The 24,726-nt window shown below is 33.7% G+C and overlaps 1 protein-coding gene across 1 annotated transcript in view; it reads right to left on the bottom strand.

The window, feature by feature from the left end:
- FAT4 (FAT atypical cadherin 4) overlaps positions 1-24,726 on the bottom strand; it is a 172,455-nt gene that overhangs the window by 3,291 nt on the left and 144,438 nt on the right. Inside the window, exons 10-16 of the mRNA XM_060012960.1 lie at positions 23,964-24,068; positions 19,518-19,825; positions 13,301-13,386; positions 11,906-12,085; positions 8,468-8,592; positions 6,581-6,798; positions 2,297-2,558 (exon numbers count right to left, since the gene is read on the bottom strand). Coding sequence (XP_059868943.1) covers positions 2,297-2,558; positions 6,581-6,798; positions 8,468-8,592; positions 11,906-12,085; positions 13,301-13,386; positions 19,518-19,825; positions 23,964-24,068 — 1,284 coding nt within the window. The remainder of the gene's footprint in view (positions 1-2,296; positions 2,559-6,580; positions 6,799-8,467; positions 8,593-11,905; positions 12,086-13,300; positions 13,387-19,517; positions 19,826-23,963; positions 24,069-24,726) is intronic.

Genomic DNA, 24,726 nt, shown 5'->3' with positions numbered 1-24,726 from the left:
AATTATCTGTTGGTTTTATTTTTAGAGTCTATGTACCAAGAATTACATACATAAAAATAAATTTTATTTTAAAACTACTTAAAAAGAACCAAAATTAGGCCAATAGCTTCAAGCATTAGATCTTGCACTCTCAGTGGAGGTGATACTGCTCCCAAGGGGGGAGTTGAACATAGCTTCTTAAGGAGTAAAAGAAAAATCTTAGCTATTACCATGACTTGTGGGCCTCCAAAGGGCAGATATAGAGTATACTTGTGGCAGGGACATGGGGGGCGGAGATGTGGATAAATCAGGAGGTTGGGATTAACATATAAACACTACTATGTGTAAAATAGATAACCAACAAGGACCTACTGTATAGCACAGGGACTCAATATTTTGTAATAACCTATAAGGGAAAAGAATCTGTATGTGCATATCTGTGTGTATATGTGTATATATACACATATATATATATAACTGAATCACTTTGCTGTATACCTGAAACTAATAGAACATTGTAAGTTAATTACACTTCGATAAAAAAATGGAGTATACTCATTCAATTAACATTTTATGCGGTAGTGATGGCAGGGGTTGGAAAAGAAGATCTAACACAGTTCCTTAGAGGGAGATGATTTTAAAAAAAGTTGAGAAAGACTTTGTTACACTAATATTTGTGTGCTAATATTGCTAATGCTCCAGTCACAAAGCCCAAGAATATATCTTGACACTAACAAAAGGGCATAATTTACATTGGCTTATTTTCTTACAACATCCAAATGAATTAGCATCCGTATTCTAAAACAAGCTAAATACATATGAACTAATTATTACCTAGGCTTTAACTTTCATGCTTTGACTCCTTTACTCTGCAACACATTTTTAAATTTTCCTCTTCTTTGGTGCATCATTCCACCCTAGTGTCATTTCCATTCCTGATACACTCTTTTTCCATGAGTTCCTGGGACATCTGCTTTTGTCCCTCCTCTCCTGGTTTTCTTTTTATGGCTTAGTCCCCTTTCTGTCTCATTCTCTAAACAGCCATTGGCTCTTAGAATTACTCAAGGTAAGGCCCTGGGCTTTGTTTTTACTCTACACCCTCATATTTCCTTATCATATCCATGCCCAGTACTTCAGTTACCTGCTCGACACTCATAACTCCTAAATAAGTATTTCCAACTGGTCTACTCCTGATTTCTAACCCATCTACCCAAAGGTCTTTCTCAAAGGTGCTCCAAACTCAGAAAGCTCCAAACAAAATCTTGATGTTCCCCATAGATATAGATATATATATATTTTTTGCACCCTTCTGCAGTTTCCTCTCTTAGAGGCACTACCCATTAGTTGGAATGTCAGAAACCTTCCTGAATTTTACCAAAAGCATCAACACTTTGGCTCATTTTCATTCCTAAAATATTCTTCCTTATCCACTACTTTTAAACTCCTGTGCCACCAAACCAGTCCAAGCTCACACAATACTTTGCGTAGATCACTGCAATATCTTCCCAGCTAATTTATGCAAGTCCCCTCTTGTCCTTCTCCAATGTATTTTCCATGGTGTAGCCGGAAAAATCTTTAATGTCACTGTATATCTGATTTTGATACTTCTGTGATTAATTTTTCAGTAACTTCCCATTGTTCCAAGAATGAGATAAAAATTGCCACATAGTCTAGGAGAACTTTTATTCTCCAACTTCATCTTTCATCTGTGACATCAGTCCCCAATATTCTGGGTTCTGTGATCCTGACTTAATTTGCTTCTTTCCCTTTAGTTCCCATCAATATAAATTAACTTTCATACTTTCTCATCCTCATCTTCATAGTTCAGATTTAAGTACAAATGCCAATTTCCAGAGAAGTTTCCCCTTCTCCACGTTTTTGGCAATCCCTTAGAATTCTATATTCTTCCTCACATCATTTATCATAGGTTAAAATAATATAGTTACTTGTGTAATGATTTGATTGATGTTTGTCTTCCTTACAGGACCATGTATTCTATGAAAAGAGTCCACCATTGTAGTTCATGCCAAGTACCTACAGGGCTGTATGTTGTGTGAATGAACAAACGGATGAGTAAATGAATGAATGTATAAATAAATATTTGGTACACAAAGAAAGGATCAAAACACCCTGGGCTGAGTTATGAACTTGGTAGAAAATGCCTAAAGAAAGTGATGACCAATAATTTATTACCAACTTTCTAAAGGTAGTTATGATAGTCTTAGAATATTCATAATGGACATTAACAGATATCCAACTACTTTTAGAGGAACAATTTTACCTTTCTTTTGTGCCTCTACTCAACACAAGCATTTACCTGTTTGAGTATCTCGATGAGCTTGATTGGGAGGAATTCCTCCAAGAGATATAGTGAGCACATCGAGGCCACCAAAATCCTGAGTAGGGTGAATGATATCTCTGTTATAAATTCTGTCGATGGACAATACTGTAGCTGTTCCATTTTTTCCAATTAGAAAAGTATGCCAGTGGCCGTCAGCAACGTAGACTTCAGGAATATTTCTCTCCACTTTCCCAGCAATTCCTGCATCTGACGTAAAATGTACTTTGCCATTCTTAATCTGTAAAATATATTAAAAGTAGTGTACAATTAAACTATGGTATGCTTGAATAAAAATAAAAGTGTTGTGAAACCTTAAAACATTGATCAGTTTAAAGCAGAGAGAACAGTTGAGGAGTCTGGTTGTGTTAGAGTATGCCTTTACAATTGTAGTTAACATATACCTTCACATATAATAGGTTCAGCAGTTTTCAAGATATTCTTATATTTATAACTAATTTTTCCAGATGTATAGATTTATTTTCCAGAACGCAACTGAGATAAATAATAGGGTGAATACTAATTTTAAAATAGGTAAATCACACCTTTTAATGAGTACTTATATTAAAATGGCAACTGCAAGTTTAAAAAAATTGTTTCGTAAATGGCCCATAGCTATCAAAAAATTTTAAAACTATATCCAAAATGAGAAATCAATGATTAACTATAAATGAAGCATAGTTGGAAAAGTGAAGACATGAAGAAATTGTTTTACCTGTCATCTACTACACACTGGAATTTTATCTTAAAAAATCATGCTTATTATTTATTAAGATGACCACTATGATGAATAAAGGGAGAGTTCTTAATAATGAGGCATCTGGACAAGTCTTTATTTTGGCTGTCTTTTAAAATTTATCTAAGGGATATTTGGTTTCTTTTACTTCGCCCAGTAGAACATTGGGTAACAGGATGCTCTTACTCCAGTTTCCAGCTCCCAAGTTTCCAGTTTTCTAAGTAGACACTTAGAAAATGAAATAATTTATAAGGCAGGATGAAAAGAGCATAATCCCATCACTACTGCCAGACAGAGCCGGTGCCTCGGCCGGGGGATAAAGTGGCACTGCGTATCAAATGACGGGAATGAAAGGATGGATCCGTTTATTTTGTCACTCAGATCAAATGCTTTTTCTACATGCAACAAACACATCTGGTAGAATTAAAAATGAGTTCATTTTTACTTTATGGAAAATATGCCTAACACATTTACATAAGTTATTCATAATGTAATATTTTATTAAAGCAGTTTCTCCAGATAGTAATATATTCCAGTACTGAACCCAGGGGAAAAAAAAAGAAAACTGTGGTTAAATGACAATAACATTTCATCGAATGGGCAATGTCTCATGAAACAGACAGTGAAAACAGCAACTCCTCTTTGGTTATAGGCAGCGTCCTTTTTGGAAAGAAGCCTTGAGAAGAGTCTTCCGCAAGCTCTGCGTTTCTCTCCTAATTGATCACACCATGTCATCCTTTCATTCGACCAATTTCTGATGACAGGGTCCTTGGAACATGCCATGGAGTAGGATGAATAAGAATATATGTTTCCATTACAACATTCTTCATGTTCTCCTTCTCCCCAATAATACTCTACCTAACTCTTCTACCCACCCTAACTTTTGAAACGTCATGCTCATTTTTTGCTTGGTTTTATTTATTCATAGATTGATTTGCTCACTTATTTATTTTTGACTCTGTAGAGCTCGGAATCATCCTAACCCTGTACGTCATACCTGGCCTCACTTCAAAAGAAAAACAAACAAACAAACAAACAATACACCAAAAATCAGAATTGATTTGGAGTAGAAACAAAGCCCATCATCTGGCATTATTACATTTCCAAATATGGAGATACCCGATGTGCCGTGAGAGAAGAGAGATTTGTGAAACAATTTAAATACAGTTCAAAAGTCGTTATACATAAGAATGCTTTTCTTTTGTTTTCCTCTCTGAAATTTTCTCTCCTTAGTTTCTTTTTTTATCTGAATTAAAAAAGAAAGAAATAAAAGAAGGGGAAAAAAGAGAGAGAGAGAGAAAAAGCAACTGTCAGAAACTGAGCCAAAAGACAGAGGAAAACCAGGGGCCTTGGTCACTGATAAGCCAACTGATAAGTAACAGTCCATTCTAACTTGCTTCCTCGCCTGGATAAGCAGATCGGATTCCTGTCATCCAAGTAACTTGCTTACTTACAAAAGTCACTCTCTTCCTGTCTGTTCAGTTCTTCTTAATCACTGTTTCTTTTTAATCTATTTACTATACCTGCCAAACCCCTGAGTCTCCGAAAAACCGCCTTTCAAAATTTTCATACAAAAGAAATGTGCATTTTGGTCTGCATTAGTCATTATTTTTACTCATTTTCCCTTCAGGGAAAAAAGAAATCTCTTTCTAAGTGCTTGCTACCAATGCAACGAAATCTGGAGAAGCTGCATGCTGCTGTCCTGTTGGAAATGCAAGATTTTATGGCAACAAAAACGGATGTCGACATTCAGCTTCTTCCTTGAGGAAGAAAAATATTCTGTCTCCAATTTCTTCAAGCACATTGTTTTTGTATCTCTTGGCTTAAAGAGGTAGCATACAGAAATATTTCATATGTCATTTAAATGGCACGAGGACTTGGAAGCAGCCTAACAGATAACGCACAGACTCAATGTCAAAGCCTCTCAATGAATATAAAAAAGGTTTCTGGTAGAATATGGTGGTCTACTTCTTTCCTTACTTTCTTTACTTCCAATACACTTTTCAATGAAAACCATAAACACCGAATAATAACGTTATACAGTGACTTAGGTGTTTCGTTTTGCAGCAGTTACTCTATTAATTCTGGATCTGGGCTCTTTGTTTCAACAATGGAGGTAAAATTATAACCTGAAGATATTCTTCAACTGTATTAGGGCAGCGTTTCTCAACCTCAGCATTGACATTTCAGACTGGATGGTTCTTTCTTGTGGGGTGTTGTGGTGAGCACTGAAGGGTGTTTAGCAGCATATTTGACTTCTACCCACTAGATGTTGGCAGCAGTACCCTCCTCACTCCCAACAACCAAGACAATAAAAATGTTCCCAGGCTTTGCCAAATATCCCCTGTGGAGGGGTGGTGAAGTCACCCCCAGCTGAGAATGGCTGGACTAGGGGGATTATGAGAATTTTAAAAAGATTGTTTTTTATACTATTTAAAGCTATGTACAGGCCACATAACAACCGAGTTGGCTGGGACAGAGAGAAATTTTGAGAATAAATAAGCTGAAGTTTAAAGGTGAATGTCTGTTTTTATTTTTAGCATTTTATGTGAATTAAACCTAGTAATTTTCTATGCATATTGCTCTTTTCTTTATGAACCAAGCTTTCAGTAATTTTCAAAATATTGAGTTAAAAGTGAAAATAATTCAGGAAATCTGGATTTGCTTTCTTAAGAATGAACTAAAATTCATATAAAAATTACCAGCAGATTTATAATAGACTGAATGATATTAATAAAAAAGCAGTTGATATAACTAAACTAAAAAAAATGATGGTCTGAAAGATGAAGTCTTATTTGTGGGAAGGAAAGCAGAATAATCATTTTAGAAATTAAGAAAGCTAAGAGCTGACAGGAAATGCATATGTAATGAAATGATTCACTAGTTTAGCATCTCATTCATAGCTGAGGAAAATAATGTGTAAAAGCCTAATGATAAATCAATCGTGAAATATAATGTTTCAGAAATATTTATTTAGAAATTATTTGGAGGAGTTAACTGAAATTTTACTTACCATAAATTCCAAAGGTATTTAATTTCACAGGATTTACCTGAATAGTGAATTGAATATATGTTCCAGAATAAAGCCAGAAAATTTCAAAATTTTTTTATTCTAATCATTCCAATTAATATATACATAACAATGTTTGGAATAATTCTTGGAAAAACATAATTTTCTATTTCAAAGACATACTATCTTTTTGTTTCACTTTGTTTAAAAGTAGGGTAAAAACAATATAAATTTTTATCTGGCAAAATAGATTGCAACAAATTCTTTCTTTGCTGGCCTACACAGCAGTGCTCTCTACTCTAAACAAAAGTGTTTAGAAACCAAACCATTCAGTTCTTTGTTACTCAGGCCAATGCCTGAGGAATAGTTAAGATAGATGATATTGGAATAGTGCCCAGCCTCAGTCGGAACTCTAATGGGTTGTGAAGAAAAGGATAGAAATTATGGGAGAAGTGATTTAAACCATGACACAGCAGGCGGTCTAATCAAATGAAGTCACCATTAGCTTTTATCTTACCTTCACAGTAGTGTAATTGCTGCTTTCTTGGATATGGATTAAAATGCCATTCTCGCTTCTTGTCCTGAATTTTACTTCCAGACTGTTCACACCAAAAGGTTCCAACATGGCACCTCGGATGCTCTGTCTCAACAAATACTCCCTCTTCTCATTCTGACTCATGTGGTAGTCCAAGCGCCCTTTGCCTTCTAATGATAAGGCCGTGTCAGGAGTAATAGCTGAAAGCCAATGAATAAAGGGAAACATGAATGCATCCAATAGGCATTTCTTAAAGAGTTTCTTTGGTGACAAAAATATTATAAAAAAAGAACAATGAAAATATTAAGTTTTTGGAATTAGTGTCCCTTAATCCTCCTCTGAAAAAATAATTCCCACTTGTGAATTATTGTGTAAGTTGATTTCAAATGCTTAAATCCATTTCAGAACCATGAAATATAAAACATTTTATGATAATTATTCATTTGGAAAATATTCATTAAAATATTTGATACATGCTACATACATTATGAATACCTCGAGAGATAGCCACATGTTAAAAATATACAGTTGAAGAATTTGATTATAAGTTTCACTGTGTTTCTAAAATTAATAAATCCATATATGTTTTCACAGTTATAATGATTTGTAATCTTTAAAGCCTCTAACATGGAAAATTTGAACAAAGAATTGTACAAACATTCACATTTGTAAGTAACTTTATTAGTAGCAATAATCACATTGAATTTAATTTGTCATCATGTATAAACATCATATGTAATTATAATTTTTCATAATCTGATAAAATGTTCACACTTCTGAAGTATAAAAGTGTGTTATAGCTAATAGAGCTAAAGAAAGGACATAAAGAAAATTAGCTCAAAAGGGCTTCAGCAATGAATGGTACATTTTAAGAAGGTAAACTTTGTAGTATGTGAATTATATCGCTACTAAAAAGAAAAAACTGCAGGCATTGCTCAAGTGAGTGACATTTTATTTTCCAAATATAGTTGGGTTCCTACCTACTAAATACTCATTACTTTTAAAAATATCATGTGACAATGTACTTTTCCCATGTTTTGATTTTATCCTAAATAAACACAATTATACTCTGCTACTAAGATTTTTTTATTATAGTATATATGTAATTTAATCATAAATTTCTATTCATTCTCATATTATAATAGAATCAAATGACTACTCAAAAAGTGATCAGATAAGTGCAATGATTTAAGCAGTAACCACTTATCTGAAAATAAAGCAATTTTTATAAAAGAGACTCCATTAGGGTTAGTTAGTGGGATATACAACTTGAAATTAGAGAATGCCATGTTCTAATGATGGCTTGAGCATCATTAATGTCTTAATAACAATAAAATTAGGCTTTCGAAACAAATAACTAATAAAAGAATTTAAAAAGTAATATTCGAAGCCAATTCCAATAATTGCAATTTAAAATTTAAGTATCACCTTGAACTATAACAGATTTTATTGCCATTGCATGTTTTGAACTCAGTGTTTAGTATTATACTTTTCAACCAAATACAACATATTCACCAGAGAAATATCCCCTAAGTGCAGATAATATTAAGCCAAAGCCTGAATATAGCCCCTGGCTTTGTAAATTGTCTAGCATTCCTATAGGTAAAACAAAAATAACTAAGTGATATATTTATAAAATGGAAATGAAGGACATATTTAGTAAATAATTCTAAAAGGATTTCACTCTTTCTCAGGTTAAAACATGAATTAAAAAATGTCACTGTGTTTTACCAATTATTGCCCATTTAATATTTTCAATATTTAGAATCAAAACATAATTCTTTTACTTCAATTACATATTTGGGTGCATATATTTATACTTTTAATGGTTATTATAATTTCTGGTGGAAGATGAAACAGCTTGCATACATTTTTCACAATATTTCCCAGTCAGTCCTTCTCTGCAATGACACTGCTGCCACGACCAGTAATCCGTACACGTGCCACCATGCTGGCAGGGACTGTGAGTACAAGCACCTTCTAGTCTAGGGCATCTAAAATAAACAGAATAAAGACGCATAAAGCACAAAATCAGGTGGGAGGACATTTGTTAAAATTAGATATAAACTTTTATTAACCTGCTTAGCTTTCATGAACTCATATCTTTGAAACTCAGGCTACAACTATATTTGGAGCATCTAATCTAACAAGGTGTCCTGTAACACATGCCCTGTCTCATTCATAATGGAGAAGATTAAACAAAATAACAACTTACACAATAAAGAAAAGAGGTGATCATTCCTTTTTTAATTAATGCTTAATTGAGCAAAGCCTCTTGGTCAAATAAACACTTTGGTGCACGTGCTCTCGGGGCCACATTTTTATCTGAATACCCATCTCCTCCATCAGACAACTCACACACCTAATGTTTATTGAATGGCTACTACCTGCCAAGCACGGTTCTAAGCATGGAGATAAAGTGATGAAAAAAATCCATGTGTTCATGGAATATTTCTTTTTCCTTGTGGGGGACACAGACAAAAAACAAAAAAATATATAATTGTGTAGTATGTTAGAAAGAAGGAAGTTTTATGGGAAAATTAAGGCAGAGAAAGGGGATTTGGAGTTTTGAGGGGATTGCTGGATCTCTAGGTTAGGGAGTGAAGGAAGGATATGTTTTCATAAAGTCCTAAACAAAGGGAGAGAGAGAAAAGTATATCTGATAGAAGATCATTCCAGGGAGAGGAAAGAGCCGAGTGAGGAAGTCCTGAAGTGAAAGTGTCCTTTGCATGTTTGAGGAACATCAAGTGGCCAATATCGTCAGAACAACGTGAACAAGAAGAGCAGGTAGATAATGGTAAGGAAGTCAAGGGTGTGGAAAGAGCTATCTCAAAAATGGCTGGGACTTGGGCTTTCCTGGTGGCACAGTGGTTAAGAACCTGCCTGCCAATGCAGGGGACATGGGTTCGAGCCCTGGTCTGGGAAGATCCCACATGCCGCAGAGCAACTAAGCCCATGCACCACAACTACGGAGCCTGCGCTCTAGAGCCCACAAGCCACAACTACTGAGCCCACGTGCCACAACTACTGAAGCCCACGCGCCTAGAGCCCAAGCTCCACAACAAGAGAAGCCACCACAATGAGAAGCCCACGTACCACAACGAAAAGTAGCCCCCACTCGCCTCAACTAGAGAAAGCCTGTGTGCAGCAATGAAGACCCAATGCAGCCATAAATAAATAAATAAATAAATAAATAAATAAATAAATAAAAAGAAATGGCTGGGAAGTGACCTAAGGACCTCCACGTTTGCCACCCATGCTGGATGTCTGCTGAACACTCTAAATTAAAACTGCTGAATAGTTGTTAAGTTGAAAAAAGGAAAGAATAATGTTGAGAACTGGACTTTTTCTGGACTAAAGAAAAACATACCTTTCCCCAGTAATAAACGAGATGTGCTCCATAACCCAATCACATGTATAGAATAATTTTACCCTCCAGTCCAAATTCTGCATTAATTTCCCTCATTTCCCTATAAAAAAACCCCTGCCCATTTTCTTCTGGTGGGACATTAGTTTGGTTTCCCCTGGAATCTGTGATCCCCGAGTTGCCATTCTAAGACCCCAAATAAAATGCCTTTATGCCTCTTTACAGTTCCTGGTCCATTTGGTTGACAAGAGGAAGGTCAGCCTTATAAGTCAGGGTAAGAACTGACCTCTGTTTTTATTTTATTTAGTTTTTCTTTTTAAAAAAATTTTGTTTTATATTGGAGTATAGTTGATTAACAATGTTGTGTTAGTTTCAGGTGTACAGCAAAGTGATTCAGTTATACATATACATGTATCTATTCTTTTTCAAATTCATTTCCCATTTAGGTTATTACAGAGTACTGAGCAGAGTTCCCTGTGCTACAATAGGTCCTTGTTGGTTATCTGTTTTAAATATAGCAGATTGACATGACTTCTGTTTGCTGGTGGATTGAATGTGGTTTGTCAGAAAGAGAGGAGTCAAAGGTGGTCTACAAATTGTGGCTGACCAGGTGGGTAGACTGAGTTATTATTACCTGAGATGGGAAAATCTGGAAGGAGTGGGTTTGGGAGAAGTCAGGAAGGAAGGCCAGAAGTTCAGTTTTAAACTTAAGTTTGAAATACTTGTTAGAAATACACACAGGATATTCCGTATGCTGTTGGATATGAGGGCCTAAAGTTCAGAGGAGACGTCAAGTTTAAGATAAACATTTCAAAGTCATCAGCTTTAGCGATAGTACTTAAAAGCAAGGACTATTAAAAATGACTTAAAAATGAATATAGATACAAATGAGAAGAGGTTAAGGAGATGGGAAGAAGAATCAGAGTAAAAAACCGGGGGCATACCGTGTGCTGGTGGACAAACTAATAATGTTGTTCTCAATGTTGCTGAAGTTCAAATAAGATGAGACTTGACCATTGATTTTAGCAACACAATGGTTATTGATCACTTGACAGAGACAGAACAATGTGAAAATGGGATTAACCAAGTTTAAGAAAAAAGGGGGGTGGGGAGAAATAGAAGCCTGAATTGAAATGAGAAAAGAAACACTTTAGAAAGCTGGAGTACTGTTTTAAGACGGTTTGGGGGGATGGAGTCTATCACATAAAAAGGGGTTGGTCTTTGTGGGAATAAGAACAGTTCATTCAGTAATAGTATACAGGGTAGACTATAGGCTGCATGGGAAGATGTGGAGGAATGAGCTTTGGGGAGTTTTGTTTCGATTGCCCCAATTTTCTGAGCAAGTTAGGAAGCAAATTCATTAGCTGGAAAAAGGATGCAGGAGATGATGTTTGAGGTTTATGGAAAGAACAGACATGAAATAGTTACTGAGGAAGTGAAAAGTGACTAAACTAGGAGAATATAATATATTGCCAGGCAATAATTATGGCTGCACTAGAGGCTAACAATCAGGAATTTAAAGAGACTATGAACTTTTCAAGAGCAAGGATCTGCCTTGTCCGTTTATTTGAGCCTAGGGCCAGGCCAAGGGAATACGTACATTTATATGTAAAACTATTTAATTTCAACTAGTTTTTGTACATATTATTGCTAACACTTATATATTACTATGTGCCAGGTTCCTTTCTATGTGATTTACTTACTTAACTCATATATTCTTCACAACTATGTAAGGTAAAAGGTATATGCATACATATATGCACACATCCATTTGTTTTTTCCAAAATTTCACAGCTATAAGTAAAAAACTGAAATTCAAAACAGCATAATACATTTGGTATTTTTAGGGCTTTGGGCACAAGAATTTCATATTTTGATGTTCAATCATCATACACTTTTGGTGTCTTTCTTTAAAATGGTAAGAAATAAGGTTGCCATACTGATCTAGGATGCCTTGTGCTGCCAGAGCTTGGCTTGGTTCCAGAGGTCTTCCATTGACTGCAAACTCCATTATACACCCAACAAAATCATGGCTTTCCACGTGTCCTCTCCTCTGAAGGATTGGTTCTAGCGATCTGATACCTCCAACTGTGACTCGATTTGGCTGAATGTCAAGAGTCCTGCATAAGAAAGGAAAGGTACGTGTATTAGTACCAATGCAACAGATTTCAGTAGAATGTTTAGCTTAAGAAGAGGTGACTAGGGACTTCACTGGTGGTCCAGTGGTAAAGAATCCACCTTCCAGTGCAGGGGACATGGGTTCAATCCCTGGTCGGGGAACTAAGATCCCACATGCCGCTGGGCAAGTAAGCCCCATGCCACAACTACTGAGCCCACGCGTGCCTCAACTACAGAGCCCGCGTGCTACAAACTACAGAGCTCACGTGCTCTGGAGCCTGTTTGCCACAACTAGAGAGAAGCCTGTGCGCCACAGCCAAGGGTCTGCTCGCCACAACGAAAGATCCCGCGTGCCTCAACTAAGGCCTAATGCAGCCAAAAAAATAATAAACAAACAAACAAATAAATAAAAGAAGAGGTGACTATAATTTTTTCTGGCATGTAGTAAAGCATGGTATATTTGAATGGGAAACATTACCTATGGATGCATGTCCTCTAAATAGATACCTACAGGATTGTTAGATTTTCAGGGTATGAAAAATAACAAAACTAATGGAAATAATAGGTTCAGTTAGTCACATGAGATGTATATAACAATGTTGAGTCTTAGAGAAGGAGCATACTATCGGAAAGAAAATAAAATGCAGTAGAAGTGACAACTCTAATATTAATGTCAGATTATGTTTTTCCTTCACTACAGAGATTATAAGGAATGCCATTAAGTTGATTAAAGCAAACGAATGATGTGTCACTATTTCTTTTTCTCTGTTTGTTACTATTTCTAACAAAATCACTATGTTTTAGGTGAGGTAATGTTGTATTTCACCTTCAGGTGCTATTGAAAAATATCTGCCAATCATTGTCACATACAACTTTCAGAAAATACATTTAAAAGAGGTGGGATACTTATCCTAACCTTCTTGCAGGACCCAGGTCACGTGCAACTATTTCATGAAGCTTCTCAAAGAGGATAGGCTATGTTCATCTTCCCTTTCTCTAACTTTATCCTCATCTGTACCACTTCATTTTTACACCCTTTTTTACACATGTTGTAGTCTACTTATTAACTTTTTATTTTACAGTATGAAAATCCCTTTGGAGAAGACAAAATATCTTAAACTTTTATATAATACTGAGCATAATAAAATGATTGTTAAGGTATAATTTCATTTTGAATGTCAAGGAATAATAAAGATCAAACTAAAAATTTTACTTACCAGTCATCTGAAACTGCCACATTACTAACAGTGCAGTACCCTGGTTCTTGGTTCTCAGAACAAGAGTCCACAGTTAAGGAAGCTGCCTATAAAGCAAAAGAAAGAGATGTTCAGTTTGGATTCTAGTGACCCTGTTGTCCTTTTCAGCCAACACTATCCAGGACTCGTTTCTATATGGACATGATTTTAAAGTTGAAATACATTTTTGATGTAGTATATTATAATATTATATAATTATAATACATGCTCAAATTAGGGGTACATATTTCTTTGATATATCCAAAGTTAAAATTGTGAAATTATTGCATGTAAGCAGTGGGAGGGTACTTTTAAAAATCTCCAGCCCCTTTGTTTTATAGATGAAAGAATAAAAATGTTATTAATGTCTCTTAGGATATCATACGTTAGGTCTGGGACAGCTTCCTGGGATTACAATCTTAAGAAAAATGTTTATCCTACTATCCAACTATTCCAACAAATAAAAAAAAAATTAGATTCTTAATTTTCAAAAGTCTATTTCCAATAATATTTCAGTCATATTCACAAAAAGATTTTGGGAGTATAATATAAATACTATTACTGCAAACTATGAAGGTCATAATACTTGTATTAAAGATAAAGTTTGAGATAATTTAAACAAGTCGATTAGATGCTCTTTTCATTTATAAGAATCATTGTTTATACACGGCATATTACAGCATATTTATGTATAATCTGAATGCATTATTATATATTGCTATAAGTAGAAACTCACCAATAATATTTAAACCACAACTAACAGTAATAGTTTTTGTATCCTAAGGGATGCATATTCCCCTGAGACAAAAGCCTTCTGTTTAGTAGGACAGATTAAAACTCCATTTGATCAATAAGCAAAGTCATCAAGTCAGGGTCACCAGGACCAAGAATATGATGAAGTCAGGGCTCTCTCTATTGGGCAATGGCCATTAGGGATGGCTGTGGTCCAGTTTAAGACCATGGTGGTTACATAACCAAGTTACTCTGTGCTCTACAAGGCTGTAATGATGCCCCTCCTTTGTTTCCCAGACTGCAGTAAAATTCTGCAAAACTTTGGATATTTTAATTGGTGAGATTGTAAAGTTGATATTCAGAATGTGGTATTTCAGAACATGGCCAGTAATTCATAGGAAGAGGCCTAACCCCAAATCCAGAAACACAGAAGGACTGAAGGTTTCTCCTAATGCAGAAAAATAAATACTATGAAAGCATTTATAAGAACAATTGTCTTGAGGACAATTGTCTTGGGGCTCCTCAAGAGTCTCACTTACCAGATTGAAGGAAAAAAATTAACGCTATTAAGTCTAATGTGGTTCAGAACTTGGTAGGATCCAGTAATTGTAAAGTCCCTTTAGAGTGTGATCACTCTTTGGGGGATAATTGCAGTCTCTTCTATTGCCATACCTTTCCTTCATTTTTCCTGATCTTCTCCAATTTAGTATCAGAGTTTATGGGCGGGGGTGGGGGGGCTCATGAGATCTCATGGTGCCTGGAAAATTCTTTGAGAAGCTCAGGGGCCACTGCTGGGTAGAACTGCCATCCTATGATTTTCAACCTAGACTGGCCCAGCAATATATATTTTTTGTTTACATATTTGGGTTCCATGTAAAATTTTGAGAAAAGGGCTGTTCTGCTAAACAACAACAACAAAAAATTAAAAACCACTGATACAAAACACCTTTGAGGCCATCTGCACTGGAATGTGAATTAAAGGCTTAGATTGGTGTCCTGTGACACATCAAGGCATTTTTATGGGTATCATGACATTTGTTTCTAGGTTTTGCTCCTGAGAATTGAGCTGCCCAAACCTTTTGGTCATCTCCAATTTTGTCATCATCGTGTAGATGTGGATAAAATCTTTTCATCATGGTCAATATGCTCTTTACAAATGTAGCAATTTCTCATTGAAAACTGCCCTCCTGGGGGAACGTAATAGATTTCATGGTTCCCCAATGAAGAGGGAGGTGCTAACTAGCCCTGTGGCTCCAAGTACATCATTATAGTAACTGCTTTCCTTTAAGGAATAAAGAGCTGGTATTACAGCCTTAAAATTCCCTTTTAGTACCAATAAAAAGACATTTTCACACTTGTTCTGTGAATAAAGTTTCTTCAGTAACAACAACAAAAAAAGAGAGAATAATTGTCATTTGAGGTTAATTTTAATGAAAGCAAAGCAAATGTAGGAAACACAGCACAGGGAAGTTAAGCAAGTTAACATTACCTTTGACTTAAATGCAAAAGTATCAGGTTTTCTATCTTCTTTCATTATGTATGGAAATGATTGGTTTCCTTAATATCACCTTTTTATTGATATTGCATATGACTTTAAGGTATTGTCCATAAAAATATATATTTAGGATTTGTAAAAGTATATCTTAAATACTCACATTTCAGAAATAATAAATAGGGCCAATTTATACTTACTGTGCCTCAAATATTAGTGTCTAAACTATTTAAAAATATTTCTATAAGTTATTATAACTGATTATAAACTCCATACAACAAACTCTCATAAGCCATGTGATTTTTTTTGCCACTTTCTCAAATAAATTATAATAAATACTAATATTTTTAGGGAACATTTACACGTCCAATTCTATATCAAGACTTTCATGTCCTATTTAGTTAACTCTTTCAGTAGTTCTTATTTTTTTTCCAGTGATCTATAAAATTGAGGGACATTCAATCTCAAAATAGGTATTAGGTTTCCATAATACCATGTATGTTTATGTTGACTATTAATTTAAGCACAATTCCTTTCAATTTACTTCTAAAACAAAATGTTAACACATCTCTATGTATACTGTGTAAGCCATCCATCCATTCTAGAGATACTTAAAGTTATTACAAGCTAGAGAGTATCACATGGATATTTATGAATGCTTTAATTAGGGAAAAAACCTTGCATAATAGTATCATATTTTCATGAATGCTCATACTTAATATATTTTTTCTTATTTTCTAAAAGCTTAGTGATACAACTCAAAGGAAAAAATACCTGAGGGAAAGTTTTATTTGAATAATAGCTCATTCAATTTAATCTTCAGAGTTAAATGTACCTTCTTTTACTGTTGAATATTTCTACCACTACCACTGTAAATTGAGATATTTTTATCCTGTCTATGCAATGATTCAAAGCTGAGAAGTTAATGATTTTGCCAGTTTCCAAAAAAATCCTTTTGAATCGTAGAAAACAACAGATTCAAAATCCAGTAGGGCCTTATTTTGGATGTTTTCTGAAATAGGGAGAGATTTTTCCTCTTATTGAATTAATTATGACAAGGGCATTTTTTCCACATTTAGTATTATTCAAAACCTCATGACTATGGTGACATATTACAAATGAACTGAAATAACTTCTTTTTCTTTCCCTTTGGGTATATTTCATGGTGCCTCTTTCTCTGTTCTCCCTCTTGCTTCCAAGCCCTTCTTTGATAAAATCAAGTGTTCATGAAGTTTAAGGGGACCTTAGAGGTCACCACGTAAAATCCTCTATTCTATATAAGAGCCCATTGACAACATCTTAGCAATATGGTTACCTTACGTATGCTTGGAGGGTTGCGGTGAGTGGTATCTACCAACCCCTTTAGGTTTCCCTTTCAGTATTAGAAAATAGTTATGGCTAACATAAGCACCAATCTACATATACACACCAGACTCCACGTTTGTCCTAATTTTGTCAGATTCAATATGACTGGGTACATCAATAATCAGAGACACTGGAATTTTCTAAACCCCTATTCTCCTAGAGATCGTCCTCTAAGCACACTGGTTTCATATTATGTAGGTGTAAAAAAATCTCAGGCAGAAATGAGTGCAGTAACCTATTACTAATCTGAAAAATTATTCCCAAGATGTATTTGTTATGCCTCTATTAAATTTATTAAGCACCTTTTCATACAAAATGTATGCAATTTTAGATATAATTTATATTACTATTTGTGATAATGCTAAAAATGTGGAGATATTATCTTCACATTTTGTTTTTCTGTCCAATTAACAAAGCCACCTGAATTACTATCAAATCAGGCCTCCAATGAGTGCTTTTCAATAGTTTTTTTTTTTTTTTTTTGCGGTATGCGGGCCTCTCACTGTTGTGGCCTCTCCCCCTGCGGAGCACAGGCTCCGGACGCGCAGGCTCAGCGGCCATGGCTCACGGGCCCAGCCGCTCCCGGCATGTGGGATCTTCCCAGACCGGGGCACGAACCCGTGTCCCCTGCATCGGCAGGCGGACTCTCAACCACTGCGCCACCAGGGAAGCCCAATAGATTTTTTACATAGATTATTCTTAGAATCTAAATGATCTTAATTATAATTAGTTACTAAATTTTGTTTCATTCTCATTTTCAAAATGTTGGGGTAATTTTATAGACACTTTATAAATTAAATGTATTAGAAAAAAGTTATAGTTACAGATATTAACACCAAGTTCATAAGGAAATGGAAGACAATATAGAATTAAAATAATTCATAAATTTGCACTTCTTTGCCTGTTTTCTCACCTCTCATTATATTCAAATAGCATACATCTAATAATCCAGTAGGGTTCTGAAAGCAACTCAATGGCTGTGGTGACTGTACCTGATGAAATATCTGAACAGCCAATCTTGATCATGCTGACACAATCATTTGGTCACGTTAGGGTTAATCACTATTCTTTTTTCCATAATTGGAAATAGTTCTGTATTTTAAAGCTATTTAGATCTTCTTTAATGTAATAAATTACAGTGGAGGAGAGAAAAGCCATTGTATCTGAGGCCAATTCAACATAGATTTATAGTATTCCTGGAAACGAATGGAGAATTTTGTCCTTTGATAACGACAACTTGTTATTCATATTTGTCAGAAAAAAAATTAATGTAATAAGGTAGCTTCTGTCTTATAGCTTTATGAAGTTGGTAATTATAGAGGGCACAAAAGTTTTGCTTTTAAACCTAATTATGGATCACAGAAAAAGCTAGCAAAAACATGGTAAAAACATTTTCAATATCGCTTCTGCAAGTTGCTTACATGTAGTACAACAATACAAAGTATTCCCGAAGTTTAGTGGCAAAAATACTTCTCTCATATGATTCATTTCATCCATCTCAGAACTATATAATTATCATATTTTTCTAGCTTGTCATAGAGCCAAGAGGTAAAATTATAATCATTTAGATCCCAGTTTCTTCATTTAAAAAAAATTTCAGAGTATTTATTTTGTTCTTTTGGCTAATTTTTCTTTTAATAGTTGGTTTAATACTTTAACCATTCCATTCCATTTTTAGGGTGAAATAAAAATTTTAAAGAGCAGTTATGGTTTTAAAAGGTCAGTGTTAAAATCGAAAAATATTTAAAAATAGTTTTTGTTACAAATTACTTTTTCCCAAATCTTTGATAGTTGTTGAAGACGGGGGGAACTATGGAGAGAGAGTTGGAATAAACAAATGAATAAATAAATAAATCCTTCCATTCTATTACTCTGTGTCAAATGTTTTCAAACATTAACATGGAAAAGATATGACGCATTTCCCTTTATAAAGAAAAATACTTGTTTAATGAACACAAGCGCCAAATATGTACCCTGTTTGTTATGAGAGCCATATAATGAAATGGAATATAATATGGAAATCTTGGATATTACTGAGTTATAATTCTGAGAATACTTTAATAGTCAAAAACCAGTACTTCATCCTAACACAATTTCATGTCATAGACCTCACAGATGACAGTATACTGAAGTGCTGGTGTAATAAGGATTATTACCTACTATACGGAAATCTGTGTTAAGTATCATCTTTTACCAGTAATTTATTTGTAGAAAAGTTTTCCCTGTCTGTTTTTAAGTCGTTTCTTCAATTTGGGCAAGGATACTTAGAAAAGCAAAGGAGCCATTTTAAGTAGAGTTCTGACACAGCCTTAAAAATCTGTTCAATATAAGAAATGTATACAATGGAATGTTTATGCACTAGGATATTTTCTTTCCTTCGTTCCCTTTTTGTTTTTGAGTTGAGTTGTTTTTGAGTCAAACAACGCTGTCATGAGCAAAAGAAGAATGTTACCCATTTGCTGCTGTAGTTCATAACAAAACTGGACAAATAATGAATACATATAATTGAACTCAATTTGCACCACAATTCATGCTTTAACTTTTCAAGTTTCCAGCCTAATTGACTGGATATTCAATAAAACAAGTTTTAATGTGGAATTAATATCTTACCATTCCTGCCCTCCGGGCAATCACAGTATGAAAATGTCCATCTGACACCTTCTTCATGGTGGTGAGTTTATAGGTACCACTGCCTAAATTATAAGAGAACCTTAGTCTTTCTTCAGCAATTTCAAGGGCCAAAAACTCAGCCCGGTCCCCTGTCTGGTTGTCATAGTTGTAAAGCAATAAAGCATGACTTTTGATAGTTGCAAATTTGACATAAATATAGTTATTATTGGGGTCCAAGCTGGGAAATTCCATGTATGACAACTCCTCAAATCCATAACTGTTCAGCTCGCAGTGTTTTCCAAAGACACCTGTAAATGAGAAAATTGACAAACTGACACATCACATTCAAGTAAAGTTTTATTAAATGACTTTGATTAAAATATTTTTAAATTACAATAATGTCACGTTTTTAACAACTTTCTATTACTCTCCAAAGAATACTGTCTAAATTTATTTGAAATAGAAAAAAAATGATGATCTCTAAAGCATATAAGAAATGATAAACTGGTGTAATTATTTTTCTTTGGCCAATATGGAAACATATCTAACTATGCTTCATTTTAAAAAATTAGAATTAGTAGAATGGAGTAGGTCTGAAGAGGTTTCTTTTCTGAAAAACTTTCAAAGTGAGTTTGTCAATCTTTTTAAAGTTTAATATGCTGTAATTTTCAACCAATTTATTTCCTTCATAATAAACAATTCCTGAAAACAATTTTAATTCAATTAAGGACGGTAAATTTTGTTTTGACCTAAAAAAATTAGTCCCTGTTTGTGGTATTTTCAAGTCACAAAATTAAGGAAAGGAATACACTGCCTTTAGCGAAAAAAATAACTGTCTTAAGTTTTTCTCTGTTTCTTGTTTTATACCATCTTTGGGTATGATTTACAGCAGCTACTTTGAAATTGCTTTCTGTTTTTCTGAAATCTAGCATTCCCACTTGTTTGTGCTGGTTCTTTTTCAAACCTGAAAAGTGAGTTTTACTGATGTTACAATTCTATGCCAAAATTCTTTTCCCACAAACATTAGTAGTCTGTAGCAAATGATCAGAAAATTAACCCATGCCAACACATCATAATTCTTATTAACTTGCAAAGGTTTCATTCCTTCATTTTGGCTGTACATCTCATGTAAATGCATTAAATATAGATGCAGGGAATTGTTCTGCTAGAAGAAACCAATGTCATCATTTTACAGAATACTTAAAACTTGTCCAATGTCATAGAACCACGGGAGACAGAGCCAAAATTTGAGGCCAGATCTACTGATTGTCTAGTTGTTTTGACTACACCACATTTTATATCTAAATGTTCTTTAAATTAAAATGGCCTAGAATTTCCTTGTTTCATTTATCTTTCCTTTTTCTGTAAAGGCTCACATAATATTCATTATAAATGACTAAGAAATCTATATGATTTATTTTTAATCATTAACTAAAGTTAACAAAAAATTAAAGAAATTATAGGAATTATATGTATTATATATCATATATATTATATACGGCATATGTTTTATATCATAAATATATCTTTCATTGAGTATTTATATTTTATATAAAAATTATATTTATATATAATAAATTTTCAAGTTTATATTAAACATATATTTTATTATATATATTATTTATATATGCAGAAAGAGTAATCAAAGTTAAATAGAAAGGAAAAATAAAGCATACAAATGAAACACATTATTAGAGAGAAATTTTTACTGTGTGTTCCCTTAGGTCTCTTATGATTAAATTTTAATATATCTATGAAAATATATTTAAAATTTGAATATAAATATATGTAGAAAGTATATACTGGAAATATGTTCTACATTTTATTTAAATTGACACTGTACTTTCAAAAATGATAATATTTTTATAGAATATATTATCTTTCTAAGGGTTTTTGTTATTGTTTCTAGAGAAATGTAAATTTTTGTCTTTGAAATAATTTTAAATTATTTAAAAGTAATTTAAAACTTTTTGAAATTTTAATTTCAAAACTGCCCTCCAAATAGAATGCCATGAAATAAACCTACATAAAGGTAAAAATAAATTATTTAAATTACTTTAATAAGAAATATTGTGTGTGTGTGTGTATGAAGTTATACATATATAAAGTTATAGCTATATAGGTTCTTCTTTATAAAGTCTTAAGTACTTTATGGTTTTTTAATAAAACATAAGCTAAAAAAGTCTAAAAATTAAAAAAATATTAGTCCAAAACAGCAAATCTTTCACTGATGAGAAGGGAAACAGTGTAAAGGTTTTTCCAACTTCAAAATTATAGTTAAGATGTTCTGTTATAGGATGCATGTGTAACTACCTCCAGCTATTTGCCTGAGGCATTCCATCTGCCATTTTTTTGTATGTTTCACCCACATTCAATTTGTAAAGGACAATACTTTTTCCTTTTAATTCTATCTCTCTTTTCTCAAATCTGTATTGTTTCAAGGTTTTTGTTCTGTTTTGTTTTCTTTTTAAGGCTTCTGTTCCCAACTAACAATGTCTAAGTTTAAATAATGTTTTTTTGCCTTTGCCACTAGAAAGAATACGGGGGTAAGTGCGCTCCGCCGGCTACATGTGATCTGTCTCTATTTTAATTTACGTTATTGTGCTAGTCCCCTACCCCTGAGGATCTCTGGTATGGTGAGGAGAAGGTTTATTTGGACACCAAAACACATCCACCCAACAGGCAATCACTGTTGTATCAGCTACAATGCTGCAATCATTTGCTCTTATTTGTTATCAACTATCTATCTTAAATTCTCATATGTACAAATGGAATGCAAAAGAATCTCTAAAAATGTAAAAAATTTTGGTTCAGTCACCTTGAAAATAATTTTTCCACTTTCCACTCCAATCCCCTTATCTTTCCTTCCAAAACACGTTAAAACCATGAAACTTGATTGTGGTTATCGGTCAAAAGCAGCACCCTTTATTTAAAATGGATAACCAAGGACCTACTGTATAGCACAGGGAACTCTGCTCAATATTATGTAACAACCTAAATGGGAAAGGAATTTGAGAAAAGAGTAGATACATGTATATGTATAACTGAATCACTTTGCTGTACACCTGAAACTAACACCACATTGTTAATCAACTATACTCCAATATAAAATAAAAAGTTAAAAAAAACAGAGATAATTGAAAGAAAGACGTTTTAGGAGATCTAACATTGTGGTTATTTCGACCTTGATCTACCTTTTACTGCTTCGAGGGTATTATTAGTGAGAATCTGAAGAAGTTTTAAAAAAGAGAGGTACTGTGAATATCATCCTGGACTGAAAATAAAATTGTGTTTTAGTCAATATATCATTTTGAGGTTGTTTTGTTTTGTTTTCACTGTTTGACTGTAGACAAAGCCCTCAATTTCTGGGCCTCAGAACCATTGCTAAAATACAAGGCTCAAAATTAGATATTTTTATATTCTGTTTTTCTTTATCATTCTTTTGATATTGTACTTTAGAACTAGATAGTCATAGAATTACTTGAAAATGAATTAATGTTACATTTACTGGTTACTAGAAACCTGAAATTCTTTTTAACTTCTATTCTCTACTATACATTGAGATTCACTTTTCAGGTCCATGTAGCACTGTAATAAATATATTCAAGGAAAGACTAGAAAAAAATCCTTCCCCTCTCTTGCCTATGGAGAAAGACAGAGTCTCTAACTACTGCAGGGCCTCTGGAGAAGAATACTTTATTGTGGAGTAAAGCAGCTTTTGAATAAATGGAATAATCACCAACCTATGAAACAAACCAAGTTAAAATAAAAGCTTCCTGCAAAGCTGTTCTCATAGTTCTTGGCTGTCCCAGTGTAGGGTAACATTTGGGTGAGACCTGGAAGGAATCCTTTAATTCATTCCACTATGATGACTAAGTATGCATGCATATGAAAAAATTCTTTTAACAATTTTCTTCCTTAACAGAACACATCATTCTGAATTTTGATTAGTTACACGACACTATCTACAAAGGCTATATGAAAACTGCATGTCAAGTTACCAAATCATTCTAACTGAAGTGGTTGAATTAATGCAAAAAACAAAAGTAAAGAAGCAAAAGCAAAACAAAACAAAAACGTTTTGACTAGTCTTAAAGATTTTAGTAGAAAGTGTTGTCAAATAGTTCTTAAAGGATTTTTCATTAGATAGGTTCTAGGCTAAAAAGAAGGCATACAAAAGTTTTTGAGAGGAAATGTCCTGAGGAGACAACATCAAATTTAATAATCTTTAGTTGATTATTTTCTAGTAATGATCAAAACAATATACTCAATGGAATTTCCATAATTAACAGAAAATATTAAACCTTTGAGATTTTATTTTGCTAAAACCTCCTGTGTAAAACGACTAACATTTTCTTAGTCACTCCAAGACAAGATAAAACAAAATTGCTAAACTGTGTGCCAAAATAGATTGATATTTTATATCAACCACTAAGTTTTACTCACCAAACGGACAATGGCAGTAGTATGACTCCACACCACTTTGACAGGAACCACCATTAAAGCAGGGGTTGCATTCACAGTAATTGACTGGAGATTCACAGATTTTCCCTGAAAAGCATCAAACTCATTAAAAAAATCCTTGCATAAATATATTAACACCATTACTGCATGACCATATGTAATAGTCTATCCTGAGAGAGCCTATCTTTGGAGAAAAGAAATACAAGAACATTTTACTTGACATGAGGACAGAGGAATATTATATCTGAGTTCAAAGTCTTATTCAGTTGTCCTATTTTAAAGATGTGCATTATAATATTTAGGAAGTAATTTACATAATCATCTTGGAAGGAACTACTGTTTTCAGGGAAATCACAAATGGTGAACATATTTAAATGTTTTCACTGAATTTATTTTCTCTTGTCGATGCCAATTTTTTCATGTATTATAACTGGAGAGTTGAAACTTCTGCAGTATAATTTTCACCATCGAGATATCCTTAACTCAGACTTCTCAAAGGTAATAATGAATCTCATTTAGCTTATTTGCCAAATTACAATCCTTTCACTCTCAAGAAATATTCCTTAACTTTGACTTACCTGTTGTAAAGTAGAGTAAGAAATAAAAAGACACGTCAAACACAGTTTCAAATATTTATGAAAATTTATTGACTATAGATTATATATGCTCTGTCTTTCTTCTAAACCAATAATGCCTAGCAAGCATATATTTCAGTGTATAAAGACTTCTCATACATCATCTTGTT

Source organism: Delphinus delphis, chromosome 5 (genome assembly GCF_949987515.2).
Source record: "Delphinus delphis chromosome 5, mDelDel1.2, whole genome shotgun sequence".
NCBI classification, from domain to species: Eukaryota; Metazoa; Chordata; class Mammalia; order Artiodactyla; family Delphinidae; genus Delphinus; species Delphinus delphis.
This window is presented reverse-complemented; position numbering and strand designations above follow the sequence as displayed.